The 13,292-nt window shown below is 42.4% G+C and overlaps 3 protein-coding genes across 3 annotated transcripts; 2 read left to right on the top strand and 1 right to left on the bottom strand.

Annotated features, from left to right (window-relative positions):
- Window positions 1-52: 52 nt before the first annotated feature.
- Window positions 53-3,763, top strand: mterf3 (mitochondrial transcription termination factor 3). The gene is made up of 7 exons (XM_072674880.1): window positions 53-690; window positions 1,358-1,510; window positions 1,594-1,783; window positions 2,008-2,155; window positions 2,538-2,609; window positions 2,744-2,905; window positions 3,174-3,763. The coding sequence occupies exons 1-7, from the start codon at window positions 324-326 to the stop codon at window positions 3,366-3,368; spliced, it is 1,287 nt and encodes a 428-aa protein (XP_072530981.1). The 5' UTR covers window positions 53-323; the 3' UTR covers window positions 3,369-3,763.
- A 791-nt stretch (window positions 3,764-4,554) lies between these two features.
- On the top strand, window positions 4,555-7,194 carry uqcrb (ubiquinol-cytochrome c reductase binding protein). The gene is made up of 4 exons (XM_072674879.1): window positions 4,555-4,641; window positions 5,979-6,044; window positions 6,139-6,305; window positions 6,998-7,194. Exons 1-4 carry the CDS (start codon window positions 4,623-4,625, stop codon window positions 7,070-7,072), a joined length of 327 nt encoding a protein of 108 aa, XP_072530980.1. The 5' UTR covers window positions 4,555-4,622; the 3' UTR covers window positions 7,073-7,194.
- Window positions 7,195-7,525: 331 nt separating this feature from the next.
- Window positions 7,526-12,772, bottom strand: lrrc14b (leucine rich repeat containing 14B). The gene is made up of 3 exons (XM_072674878.1): window positions 11,865-12,772; window positions 9,355-9,714; window positions 7,526-7,841 (listed from the first exon to the last, which is right to left on the bottom strand). The coding sequence occupies exons 1-3, from the start codon at window positions 12,767-12,769 to the stop codon at window positions 7,526-7,528; spliced, it is 1,581 nt and encodes a 526-aa protein (XP_072530979.1). The 5' UTR covers window positions 12,770-12,772.
- Between the last annotated feature and the right edge of the window lie 520 nt (window positions 12,773-13,292).

Genomic DNA, 13,292 nt, shown 5'->3' with positions numbered 1-13,292 from the left:
AGTCCAGTAGAGGGCGCTGTGCCCTGTTGTGCAGGAGCGTGAACTGTTGATCAGCATGGCGCACAGGAGCTGTGAAGGAGAGGGAGATGGAGTTTGACCATCAGTATGAATGGCTGTGAAACGGGTAGCTGAAGTGAGTCAGAAAGGTTTAATCTAACAGATTACTTTGGCGGTTGGTGTGTGTTGTTGCGCTTTGTCCAGTCGGCGCTCAGCAGTCTCAGATACACGGGTTCGTAATTCCTCCTTGCTTCTTCATCGATCACAGCTACAGTTAGTTAGTTAACCCCGGGTCACCCCAGTGCCCCTGCTGAGTCCGGTTAGTGATGTATGTTTGCCGGCGGTGTGTGTGTGTGCTGCGCTCGTCAGCGCTGCTGTGGGGAAAAGCTCAGCCCTCGGTCACTCCTCAGTACAGAGGATCTGCTGGAGCTCATGGCCTCTGCTGTATGTCCACAACAACATCTGGCCACAGTCCGGCATCCCTGGTTCATCAGATCTTCTCCCAGAGTCGCAGGGAGAGGTGGAAGTCCTGTGGTATTCGGTTCCTCACCGAGCAGCCGTCGGTCACTCAAACAAGGACCGCTGCTCTTCCTCTGACAGATGAGGGAAACATTCCAGCACAAGTAGTGGACCCTGACAGGCAGCAGGAAACCAGTGGAGCAGTGTCCTTTCCTGTGGATCAGATGATGATCGGTATGTAGACTTGCAGGGTTTTTTTGATCACTGTAGCCACTGATATATCTTTATTTCCGCCACTGTATATCTCCTTAATTTTGACACTATGTCCAAATGTTTGTGGACACCCCTTCTAATGAATGCATTCAGCTACTTTAAGTTGCACCCATTGCTGACACAGATGTGCAATTGCGCGCGCACACACACACACACTCACTCCTCTTGTCTAGGCCCTGCCAATAGACTAGGACTCTCTGGAGCACATAAACATCAACCTAGTGGCATGTCATGTCTAATGCCAGATGTGGGCTAGAGGGGTATAAAGCCCCCAGCATTGAGCTGTGGCGCAGTGGAACTGTGTTCTTTGGAATTATGGTTGGTGCTCCATGACGTGGAATGGGTAATCATCCAACATCCTGACCTCAGTAATGCTTTTGTTGCTGAATACAATCAAATCCTCACAGCAAAGCTCTGATATCTGGTATAAAGCCTTCCCTGTATAGTAGAGACAGTTACTCCAACAAAAGTAAGATCAACTTTTTTTAAATACTATTAATTTCAAAAGAAACAATGAATGAAAATGAATGTCCCAATACTTTTGTCCATCCTGTGTATCTGCGACCATTTGTAAAATGTTTAACCTGCTGTTTTGTTGAGAGATTTTGTGACCTTGTTTTTGGCACAGATTTGGATGCAGTGCCTGATCCATCTCCATTTGATCCGATCAGTGAGGAGGATGCCATACAGATCAGTGTACCTTCTGTCCTGCCCCCTGTCACATTCACCCTGAGAGATTATGTGGACAAATCAGAAACTTTAAGGAAACTGGTTCAGCTGGGTAAGTCTTCTTTTTTAGTGTTTATGTTTATTTTATTGTCATTAGATGCTCCTTGTGTGAACATGGCATTCATCTTTTCGTAGGCGTCAATCTATCAAAACTAGAGCAGAGGCCTAATGTGGGCTCCATGCTGGTGAGACTGGACTTCGAAGCAGATGTGGCACCACGACTCTTTTTCCTAAAAGACCTGGGTGTTGAAGACTCTCAGCTAGGCCCTCTGCTTACCAAAAACCCCTTTATACTCACAGAGAACGTGGAAAATCTGCAGGACAGGTGAGCTGAGGAGATTGCTTCTCTCTTGAAAAACGTCCAGCTTAGTTCAGTTTTGTTTTGTTATTAGTAGAACATTTCTCCTCTGAAATGATGCTACTATTATATTTTATCTATTAACTATTTTATTTTATTTATCTGCTGTGCAGGATTTCTATTGTAGCTCTGTGCATTGGTTGTGTTGTAAACTGTTGTCCGTGTCAGTGATTTTAATTCTTATGTCAAAGGGTGTCCTATCTGAAGTCAAAGAAGTTCAGTTCAGAGTCAGTTGCTGCCATGGTAAGCAAAGCTCCATATCTGCTCAACTTCAGCGTTAAGAGGTTGGACAACCGTCTGGGTTTTTTTCAGCAGCAGTTGGGCCTGAGTCCTCACAAGGTGAGGATGAACTTTTTATTTTTTATAGTGTTTTATTTATTATTACTTTGGGATGTGTTAAAATGGGCACAGTAGTGTTCCAATATCTATTACAACATTACTATTACTTTTTTGCCCTACTGTATAAGGCCCTTCTAAAAGAGTAGAGGCTGGTACTGTGGCAAATAGAGGAGACACCCTATTAGTACCTCTATTTATACTATAAATCTTCTGAAAATCATATTTATTGATTTTAAAAGAAACATTGAACGCCAAGGTGTCTACAAACATTTGGGCAACACAGTAAATTTTGGTGCCTGATTTTTATTTTTCTCTTCTGATTGTTATTATACGTAGAGCTCTTTATATGGGTGTGTGTTAAATGCTTCTCATGTGCTTTCAGGTGCGAGATGTTGTGACTCGTCTGCCTAGATTACTGTGTGGTAGTTTAGAGCCAGTAAAGGAGAACCTGAAGGTATGGTGCATTGTTTTCTAATTGATATGAGCTATTGCTGTAACATATACAGTTTGGGATGTTGCACATGTTTTTAGGTTATTTGCTGAGGTTGTTCTAGAAAACACAACATTGAACTTGCTCTTCTCACCCAGGTGTGTGAGCTAGAGTTTGGCTTTCGGAGAATGGAAATCCAGCACATCATCACAAGGGTCCCAAAAGTCCTAACAGCTAATAAGAGGAAACTGACAGAAGTGTTTGACTTCATCCACAACACTATGGGTGTGCCTCATTCCCTTATTGCCAAGTTCCCACAGGTATGTTAGACCTGCATCACTTTCCCACCAACCTTACCCCCACCAGAGCTAGTCTATTTAACAGTGTGAATTATGACATCTTTTGGGAGGTTTTCTCAAATGGTATACTAGCAATGCTATTTCATGCGACTTGTTGGAAAGAGCATAAAGCATTGTGAGATGGGGGACAAATTTTTTTTGTTATGTGTCATTTGGTAGTAAAAACATAATTTAATAGTTTTTAATTTAAGGCAGTGATTGTTTCATTATTCTTTCTGTTTTTCTTCAGGTCCTAAATGCACAGTTTCTTCGTATAAAAGAGCGACACTTGTTCCTTGTGTACTTAGACCGGGCTCATTATGATCCAGCTCATCCCAACTACATCTCACTGGAGCGCCTGGTGACTCTACCTGATGAGATCTTCTGCTCTGAAGTGGCCTTAGCTTCTCCTGATGATTTCAAACGATTTCAGAAAACGTTGTAGTTAATACTAAAAGAGGGACATTTCTTGGGAATCTACAGTCCATCTGACACTGTGTACTATGTATTTATATTCTGTCCATGTCTTTTCACGTTTCTTTTGCAGGAGTGTGTTCATGTGAAAGACAGTTGAAGTATATTTGTAGAACGATGTAAAAGTTGTGATAAACTGACCAGTGTGAAATTGCTCTTGCATTTGTAGTATTTTATTATTATGATGATGATGATGATGATGATTATTATTATTGTGTAACAAGAGCGTACAACCCTAAGAAAAATGAACAATTGCCTTTTTATTAAGACCTGCTGAAGGCATGCCTGGGCTTCTGGGTGTGCCCAGTTGCCACCACAACCCTGAACTGGACTAAGCTGATGAGATCAGGTTTACTTTTTTTCCACTTTTTTTTCCACAGAATAATGGGAACAATAGAAAATAAACACTGGGCTGTAATGGTACTTAATAGAAGCTTGATCTCAGATTAGATGGTCAAAACAAATATTTTGGGCTAGGATTTGTACAGACCCATATGTATGTGTAAAATAATATTAACAACAATAATAATACATGAAACTTATATAACCCTTTTCAAGAACACAGAGACCCTGACAGAGCTGACTGGACAATTCTAATAGACCAGCTTGTTGGTGATGGGATGTTAATCTGGCAGAGCACACATATCAATTCCTACAGCAAGAAATAAAACATGCTTGGGTCTTAAAAATGTAAAACCAGGTGCATATTAAATAATTAATATTATAATTATATTATAATTGCTAACAATGATGTATAATACATTCAATGAAAAATAAAATGTAGCTATATTTTGCTATATAATAAGATAACAAAATCAGCTGTGTGTTTGCTGTTTCCTGGTGAATTATTTGTGCACTGCATGCACCAGAAACATAAATTCTTGAGTAAAAAAAGGTATAAGAGGTTAAACAATATTGTATTCTATATGTTTTAGTTTGTTTTAAAAAAAAACCTGCAACCTACCATCAAATATGCTCATAAAATAATTAATTAAATTATTTATTTATTTTAAATACGCATAAGTATTATTATTATTATTATTATTATTATTTAAATAATTTAAACACTCCAGTTTTAGATAATTTGCATTTTCAGGCTTTTAAGGGTTAAAAGACACCGACCCTGGGGGGGTGACGTCACGCACCCTCACAAATCGCTGGTATTGGTTGAGGTCGGTAACGTCACAGCTCCCACAGTCCTCTGCTGCTCTCTCCGACACCGAAGATGGCGTCCAAGGCACCAGGTAATAATTGTGGTATTTGTGGGTGATTCGGGATAAGACGCCGTGGCTGAGGTCTAGAGTGGGTTTGTTCTGAAGGTGGATGCCGTGGCTGTCCGCTCGGGGGGTTTACTGGGGTCGTGCGTGTCTCCGCTCTGTCCTCTTAGTCCTCAACGCCGTGTCCTCTACAGACTGTCCCCCAGATCAGGGAGCTCGCAGCGCCTCTCTCTGCTCTCCTCTGCTCTCCTCTGCTCTCCTCTCAGCTGAGGTCGTTTTGTACGTGATAGCGCCGCAGTGTTTCGTCCAAACCAGCTAATGACACCTTCAGATGCCTTTTAGCCAGTAAGGTAGCCAAGCCTTGTCTTTACTGGCTTTGGGTGCGAATAATGTAAGATGGATATCTTACAACCCATCTGTGGCCCTGTGTTCTGATGAAGGTTATTAGTAGTCTAACTCTAAATGACTGGGTCTTGCCTAACCATGTGCCCTGACTTGTTATTTATACTTGTACAGGAGTGCTGGGGCAGCCATGGTACAGGAACCCTGGAATAGAGATGGTTAAGGGCCCAGCAGTGGCGGCTTAGTGGACTACAACCCTGTGATCAATAACCCAATGCCTCCACCACTGAGCCCCCACTACAGGCACCACTTAGTGTAGTCAGTAAATCATGTCTAGTACGGCTTCTTTGGTTTTGCCAAGACACTGAAAGTCTATGTAGCCTAATAATAAAGCCTTTTAGTGGCAAGACTTTTATTAGCTGCCTTATTACACTGTTCCAGTGTGTTTTTTCCCACCACAGCTGGCCTTTATTAGGCTTTTGTTCCTTATTATTTACTTGGGATGCATTGTATATTGTGGCAGTACTTTTATTTTTATATAATAATAATTCAAATACAAATGGTGTTTGAGCTTACATCTGTATAATGTTGCACAAGAAGGGGGATATAGCATCAGGAGTCTCGACCAGGCACTTTGGTGTCGTGTGGTGTGCTTGTCTGGCCAGGGAATAAACTTTAGTCTGCCACAGGAAGGGCAGAGCTGTTCATACACTACAGCTAACAGTACAACAGCATACAAATACAACCCAAGTGCTTTTATTGAGCTGCCACTATTTACATCAGAAGTGTAACAGATCAAATATAACGAATTGTCTGAGAACCGGTCACGGTTAGCAGCAATAATCTGCCGGTTACAGTTTAAAATTGTACATCTGTTCTGTACCTGTGCCGTAAAGTTACTGTTTTCAGCTTAAGTGTGTATGAATTTGATGGTTGTTATGTGTCCATTACTAACAGTCTTTTCAGTGATCCACATTTTGATTTCTATTTGTAACAATTTCTGCTTTCTGTTCCCAAAACAGCTACTGGCAGGCTCTTTCTGGGCTTCAGGAAGTGGTACTACAATGCCTCCGGGTTTAACAAGCTTGGTCAGTAAAGTTCTCTCTTGAGTGTTGACATTTGTAACTATTCTCCAAGGTCCCAGTATGGAAAAATCATGTCATGTAATTTTATGCTTTTCAGGTCTAATGCGAGACGATACTGTTTATGAGAACCAGGATGTGAAGGAGGCTATTCTCCGCCTTCCGGAGTCAGTCTACAATGACCGCATTTTTCGCATCAAGAGGGCTCTTGACCTCTCCATGAAGCAGCAGATTCTTCCGAAAGATCAGTGGACGAAATTTGAGGAGGTAGGGAATATGTATATATTTTTTAGGAACTGCACAGGAACAGGAATTTGAGAGAGAAGGACCAGTGCTAACTGGAGCTAAATGGTGCTCACATAAGCAATGTCATTTTTCTGCCATCTTGTGTGGGTCAAAAAGTGGGTCAGGTTTCTGTCAGCGTAACCCTGACCAATCACAAGGCTAATATGGCTTTGCCCTGTTTGAGTCTGAGCAACCTGGAGAGCTAAAGCTTAACCTAGCAAGTTAAAGCTCAAGCCGTGACTAGTGGAGCGTCTGCCCTGCGTTTCCTGTTGTCACCTTCTGGACGGCATCCGTCATGGCTGCTAACTAGGAAGGATAGGAGGTCCTGATGTAGCACCGTAGCCAGCGTGATCCATGGCCCGCCTATGCATACCCCGCCCTGCTGGCACGGCACGTAGTCATGGTGAAGATATCAAAATCTCAGTAAACTATAAAGATGACACCCAAGTTTAATATTATACAAAAATGTTCCCTAGGGCTTTAAGCTGAGATTGTGAGGTGAGTGGTGAGGTGAGATCGGCAAAGGCATTGTTTAAAACAGTACTGAAAAAGGGGGCTTGGGTTCACACCTTGTGTTCAGGTTTCAGGTGTTTACTACCTGAACATTAGTGTAGGAAGATCTATCTAATAGTCATGACTGAAACTCACACTCTGTGTATCTGTGTGCCCTGTAGGATATGCCTTACCTTGAACCCTACGTGAAGGAGGTTATCCGTGAAAGGAAAGAGAAAGAACAGTGGCAGCCATAATCGAATGAACAGGATGAGGTGAAATCCTGCTCATTGGTGTGATGTCTGCTGTCTTGTATTTAAGATTATGTTTATCAGTTGTTCAGTCTCTGTACTCATTAAAATTTCCTTTTCTGATTTTTTCTGATTGTTTGGTCTTCTCAAATTGCTTAATTTAACCATTACTGCATTGTTTTGGAAACCCATAATCTTTTCAAATGAAGTGTTCACATTTGTAATACACTCTTTTTAAGAAAACCAGTTTAATAGAGGTTTAATAGCAGCTCTTTTTTACCATTTTCTTACACACTTTCAAATTATATACTGAGGCATGCAAAATCACATTCTGCTGTCCTGCAACACAAGGAAAACAGCTATAGTACAACAAATAGTACAAGAAATAAGTACACCACAAAGGTTTTTGCTTCTCTTTTAGGTAGGACCAGAACTAAACTACTGCAATTTCACTCACTCTTACTCCTTCAGGCCTCGCTCTCTCCTTTCGTTAACGTTCACCACAGTGCTAATAAAGTTTCCTATGATGCTATTAAAGGAGTGCAGTATGGAAACTCCAAGCTCATTACTTGTCTCACGGATGTCTGGGTCATAGGCACCAAACAATGGTGAGCATACATTCACATGTCCTTTCCCAGCTCTTTCCAGGATGCCTACCAGTTCTGTTCTGGCCTGGTTGAACTTCTCCTGATCATAATTCAGCAGTGTGGAATCATCCAGAGGGTAGGTTACATCTTCAGAGTAACAGTCGCGAGGAACTGGTAGCTCTATATACCTAATAATGACAAGTACCCAAAAGTATATCAAGTATACTATGCACTGTACTCATTTTTTTTTTAAATGGTGTATTATTTATTCATACACTGTATGAGGTGGCCACCCCTTCTAATGAATGCATTGATCAACTTTAACATTCGACAGCCGTGTCAAAAATATGAAGAAAAAAGTCATGATGAACAAAGCTGTAAATGATCAAATCTGTGATTAAATCTGGTGGTAGAGAACTATAGATAATTACATTACATAATCTACAGTCTAAAATCTTGGAAAGACCCTTAAAATGTTGGATGAAAATACTGTGTAGTGATCCAATATAAACTGGTCTCTAGACTGTTTAAATTAACATATTTACATACATATACAATCTATGAATCTATAAGTTATTGTACAGTGCTTACCCCCTTTTATTGTTTTAATATATGGAATAATGGTCAACATAATTAAGCCTTTATTTATAAAACATAGTGACCGCATAAATATTCATTAATTACAGTGACCGACCTAATTCAACAGCAGTTCAGACAATTGGTGCAAGTAGTCTAGCTAGTAGACATGGGTGTCTTGGTGGCCTCCCTCACTAGACTCTTTTCTGCATGATTATTGTCAGTTTGTGAGGACAGATATATTCCATATATATCCCGGACAAGCCCTGCTTTTGAGAATTTCCCCTGTGGGACTAATAAAGGATTATCTTATCTCCTTTTCTTAATGATTGATTTAACTGAAATTCAGGGGATGTTCAGTGATTTGGATCTGTCCTTTAAATTATGCTCGTTAATATGCTTTTCTCTGAGTTGTGTGGAGGGTTTTTTTTCGTTGTTTTCATGGTGTATTTGTAGGAATGCTGCCAGGAATACTGATTAACCAGTGACTAGACCTTCCAGACAGGTATATTACAGTCACTTGAGACACATTTACTGACCCTAATTTCACTAACTGAGAGAATGCTAGCACCAATTGTCTCGGCCTGAATTTTAGTCACTTTTGAAGAGGGTTTTACATTCTATTTTGTTTTATTGAAATTACTTTGTAGAAATATGTTTTCACAAAAGCCAAATTATATTAACAATAATAGGGGGAAATCTCCAAGGCAGGTGTATATAAAATAACACATTATTTATAAACGCATATTCTTTCGTATTTAAAAGATGTTCAAATTAGGTGCAATTAAGGCAGCCAATCAGAAAAGAGGGAATTGTTTTATATATCAGTCTCAAAGGCACAGTGTCAAAACAGCCTGTTTAAGAATGTATGTGTGTGGTGTAGAGCTGGACTAGGTACAGAAGTCCAAGTGTGTAATATTTAAGGTCTGTTACTGTTTAAAAAGCCAGGGGATGTTTGATCTGTTATCTGTTTCAGATTGGGGTTTGATCTTTGGGTTTGATTATCAGGTAAGTATGGGTTATGACTGTTTATTGGACCTACATAAGCAATGAAGTGGGGTGAAATTTACATTATGGTCCCTGTAAAAACAGATATTTGAGAGGATATGTGCTAGACGCTTTTACCTCAAAGCTGGGTAGTCTTGTGCCAGCATGTTGAAGAGGTGGCGCAGTGCTCCAGTGGTCAGTGGGTTGCCCAGGATCTTGAGCTCTTGCAGGCCACGGCAAGGTGCTAGCGCCTGGGTGAGGAGATCCAAGCTCTCATCTGCCAGGCCACACTCCTCCAGACCCAGACTGGTGAGTGTGGCTGAGCAGCGATGCAGCAGTTTACGGAAGGTGTTGGGAAAGAGGTCAGCCACCACATGGCCACTCAGGTCCAGCTTTACTATGAACTCGCTGTGCAGGCTGTTGGCCAGGTAAGCCATGTCCACTGGGCCAAGGCTGCAGTTAGCCAGTTCTATACACTGCAGTGGGGTGTTCAGAGGACTGGGTACCATAGAAAGAAACAGTAATATTCTGAAGTATAAATTAATAGAACAATAAGACATCGTAGAGTCCAAATATATACATATATGACAGTTAATAAAATTAGGGGAATTAGCAGATGCTTTGCTAAAACATGACCTTAGATCAGTTCAATTATGCCTTTTTTCTTCTTCTAGAGAAGTATATAAAAATGATGTGCAAATGCACACACATAGCTTGTCTAGTCCTTGTAGAAAAGTACGGCTAATAGAATAGGACTCTCTGGAGCAGATAAATATAAACCTATTGCCAGGTGTGGGCTAGAGCTGTGTAAAGCCCCCCAGGGTTGAGCTGTGGAGTAGTGGAACTGTGCTCTCTGAGTGCAATCAAATCTTCACAGCAATACTCCATATTACAGTAGATAGTCATCCCTGCACAGTAGACAGTTCCTCCCAACAAAAGCAGGATAAACTCTTTTTAATTCCCGTGATTTCAGAAATAAAACAATGAATGAGCAGGTGACCCAATACTTTTGTCCATATAGTGTATCTTGTGAGCTAGTCTGAAGAACGCAGCTTGCACGGATTTAAGCACTGATTTACCAAATTAACTATATAACCATACATAACAATAAATCACTAGACGCTTTCGAGATGTTTTAACACTATGTGTAGTCATTTTAAATGAACACTGCCCAGATCAGGAGATTTTTAGTTCTAATTTACATGTGTCTACATTTTTGCACAGTACTATATATTTAAGAACCTTTTTTACCACACTCAGCTGATCAGCCATCTGCACACTGACTTTGCCTGGCTGCCAGGGACATGGTGTGGCCTATTTGTTGCTTTGGCATGGAGCAGCTGTCTGCATTTCAGCAGCTAGGCAAAACAAACACACTGTGGTCCTGTGCCACTTAAACAATCAAGGAGTCAAAGCCTGTGGTTAGGCTAGTGCATTTTCTGCTTTGAAGGGAGTGATTGGACCCCTCTTGGTTCATATAGATATTTCTTTGCTAATTTATATATTATGGAATAGTCTCTAGTAATTAATGAATACAGGCACTTTTTAAATATGTAAGATGAGTCTATTCTATGTTTGTTTGTGACCCTAGAGGTCCTCTTTTGAGTGTGGGTGCTTTTGAGGTTTCTCCCTGTAAACAGAAGTTGTATAGTTTTTATTCTCTGCATGAGGGATTGCTCAAATTAACTATTTAGGTCCCAGATATTTAGAGAGAGAGAGTATTCCCACGGAAGGTCGTTGCTGAGGTGAAAAGACTTTGCTGTGCCAATAAGAGGGGTCATTTAGAGTCACACATGTGCCCTGACCCAAATGGAGCACCTGCAGGCCTTCAGTTCACATTTGAGTTGGCTGTAGGGTACAAGGAAGAAATCTGGGTGAATATCTGTCTCTCCAGCACATCCCAAACTCTGTCCTTGCCAGTATGTCAAGGAATTCTGGGTAAGAGGCTGCTGCTGAGCCTGCATCGATGTGGTCCTTGTCAAAGGCCGCTATAAGGGCATATATAAGGTGCTTGTGATCACCTGTTTATGAAAATGAGAATTTGACCCTTGCCATTTTTAAATGCATGCACACATGTGCTCTGCAGGACCACTGTGCCACATGGGACAGGGATACTCCTTACATGAATGATTACTGAAAAGGTGTAGATCAAAGATGTATGATCGAAAGTATTGGGACACCTGCTAATTCGTTGTTTCTTAAAATCAAGGGTCTGAGTAACTGTCTGTACTGTCCAGGGAAGGCTTTCTATTAGATTTTGGAGGAGCACTGCTGTAAGGATTTAATTGCATCCCCAACTCATCCCAAAAGTATTGGACGGAGCACCAACCATCATTCCAGAGAGCACAGTTCCACTACTCCCCAGCTCAATACTGAGGGGCTTTATACCCCTCTCGCGCACTCCTTGCATTAGGCATGGTGCCAATAGTGTCCTGTTCTATTGGCAATTCTTCTCTACAGGGACTAGACAAGCTGTGTGTGCATTTGCACATCTGTGTCAACAGTAGCATCCAGTGAAGGGGTTTCCACAGAAATTTGGACATGTAGTGTAAGTTCAGTTCCAGCCCAACCCAACCTAACCCATTTGATTATGCATTAAATGATCAATATTAAGGTTTGAAAGTCTTAAACAGACAGTGGCTTCTCACCTCAGCAGTCTGCGCAGATGTCCTGTGAGTGTGGAGAAGCCCAGGTAGAGCTCCCTTAGCTCCTCCATCTTGCTCATCAGCTCTCCCAGCACCCCCAGCAGGCCCTGATCATCTGGGCCCAGCCTGCGCACATTCAGCGCCTGTGCTGGCAGAGTGAGCGAGCGCAGCTGAGGGAACTGCAGCTGCGAGAACATCACCTCCAGGTGTGGAGCCTCCAGGCGTACGTTGTGCACCACCTCCAGCTTCCTCAGACCCTTGGGCTCGGCAAGCCGCAGCAGGTAGAAGAGGTTTTTGAGAGGCAGTGAATCTATGCGCAGACTCACACAGCGCAATTTGAGTGGACAGTGCCTTAACAGAATCAAGGCCTGGGCCACCACTTCATAGTTTCGCCCCGTGACAAAAGCATCAATCAGGACGTCCACCTCCAACTCAAAGGCAGATGGAGCTGACTGTCCAGCCTGCATGGCCACTAGGGTCTCGTAGCACATTCGAGTGAGCAGGTCAGTGCGGCCCCAGCGGCCCAGTGTGCGTCCGCAGGGGCAGACCTGGTGCTCTGTGTCCTGCAGGCCCGTCAGATCTACCACACGCAGGACTTTGGCGTATGTTGTCGCCTCATGGATGATGTAGTCCCTTAAACCAATCAGCACGGCTGTGAGACAGAGCCTGCAGGTGCGGGAGGTCAGATCAACCTGGCAGTCCGGCGTTCTGCCCAACAGCCTGCGCAGGTTGAGCTCCGTAAGAGGCCACAACTCAACCAGGTCATGGAGCACCTCCGATGCCTCCTGCAGGTAGCTGGCTTTGAACAGTATTGGGTATAGGTTGTAGGACAGACTGCTGAGGTTCTTACCAGCATTTGGGCCACTCCGAACAAAGCCTTCAGCTGCCAAGAACTTCAAGCTCTTCATGCTTCTGATCAGCCACTCTTGAGCTCTACCTTAGTTCTTCTGAATGGTGTCAGCCCTTTGGCAAAGTTATTGGAAGTTGTTTTTTCACCTTTCGTCGTGCCGGCATGTGTGTGTGCATGGGATGTGGGGATTTGTGTGCTGGAGTGTGAGTGAGGAGGTGGTAGTTGAGAGGGGGGTTATTTTTAGAAGCAGCTGTCTCATGGCCTCAGGCAGGACCTGGCTCGTAGGCAGAAGTTCTATTTGAAACTTTCGACGAACACGTAGCTTTTGGACAGGATGGTCATTAACAACCACTCTTACATCCCTACCCATACAAAATGACCAGCTATTCTTTTCGGACCTTTATGTTATTGACATACAAATGGTGTAAATGCAATGCAGCACTACTTAGGGGACAAGTAATGGAATGCAGATGCAGTGCAGTTGTTAAACCACTAGGTTGGCAGCATTGGCAGATGTAAGGGAAAACACAAGGATTTGAAACAGTCAAGAATATTAGTGGTAATATATGCTTGGCAAGATT

Source organism: Salminus brasiliensis, chromosome 3 (assembly GCF_030463535.1).
Source record: "Salminus brasiliensis chromosome 3, fSalBra1.hap2, whole genome shotgun sequence".
Taxonomy (NCBI): Eukaryota; Metazoa; Chordata; class Actinopteri; order Characiformes; family Bryconidae; genus Salminus; species Salminus brasiliensis.
This window is presented reverse-complemented; position numbering and strand designations above follow the sequence as displayed.

What these genes read in the sequence shown, in the direction of transcription:
- mterf3 (XM_072674880.1), top strand. Translation starts at nt 324, where the DNA reads ATGTATGTTTGCCGGCGGTGTGTGTGTGTGCTGCGCTCGTCAGCGCTG. An exon ending in GTGGAAAATCTGCAGGACAG is followed by an intron (nt 1,784 to 2,007) that starts GTGAGCTGAGGA and finishes CTTATGTCAAAG; the next exon opens with GGTGTCCTATCTGAAGTCAA. An exon ending in CAGTAAAGGAGAACCTGAAG is followed by an intron (nt 2,610 to 2,743) that starts GTATGGTGCATT and finishes CTTCTCACCCAG; the next exon opens with GTGTGTGAGCTAGAGTTTGG.
- uqcrb (XM_072674879.1), top strand. An exon ending in CTCCGGGTTTAACAAGCTTG is followed by an intron (nt 6,045 to 6,138) that starts GTCAGTAAAGTT and finishes TATGCTTTTCAG; the next exon opens with GTCTAATGCGAGACGATACT. An exon ending in AGTGGACGAAATTTGAGGAG is followed by an intron (nt 6,306 to 6,997) that starts GTAGGGAATATG and finishes TGTGCCCTGTAG; the next exon opens with GATATGCCTTACCTTGAACC.
- lrrc14b (XM_072674878.1), bottom strand. Translation starts at nt 12,769, where the DNA reads ATGAAGAGCTTGAAGTTCTTGGCAGCTGAAGGCTTTGTTCGGAGTGGC. An exon ending in CATCTGCGCAGACTGCTGAG is followed by an intron (nt 9,715 to 11,864) that starts GTGAGAAGCCAC and finishes TATGGTACCCAG; the next exon opens with TCCTCTGAACACCCCACTGC. An exon ending in CAAGACTACCCAGCTTTGAG is followed by an intron (nt 7,842 to 9,354) that starts GTAAAAGCGTCT and finishes TGTCATTATTAG; the next exon opens with GTATATAGAGCTACCAGTTC.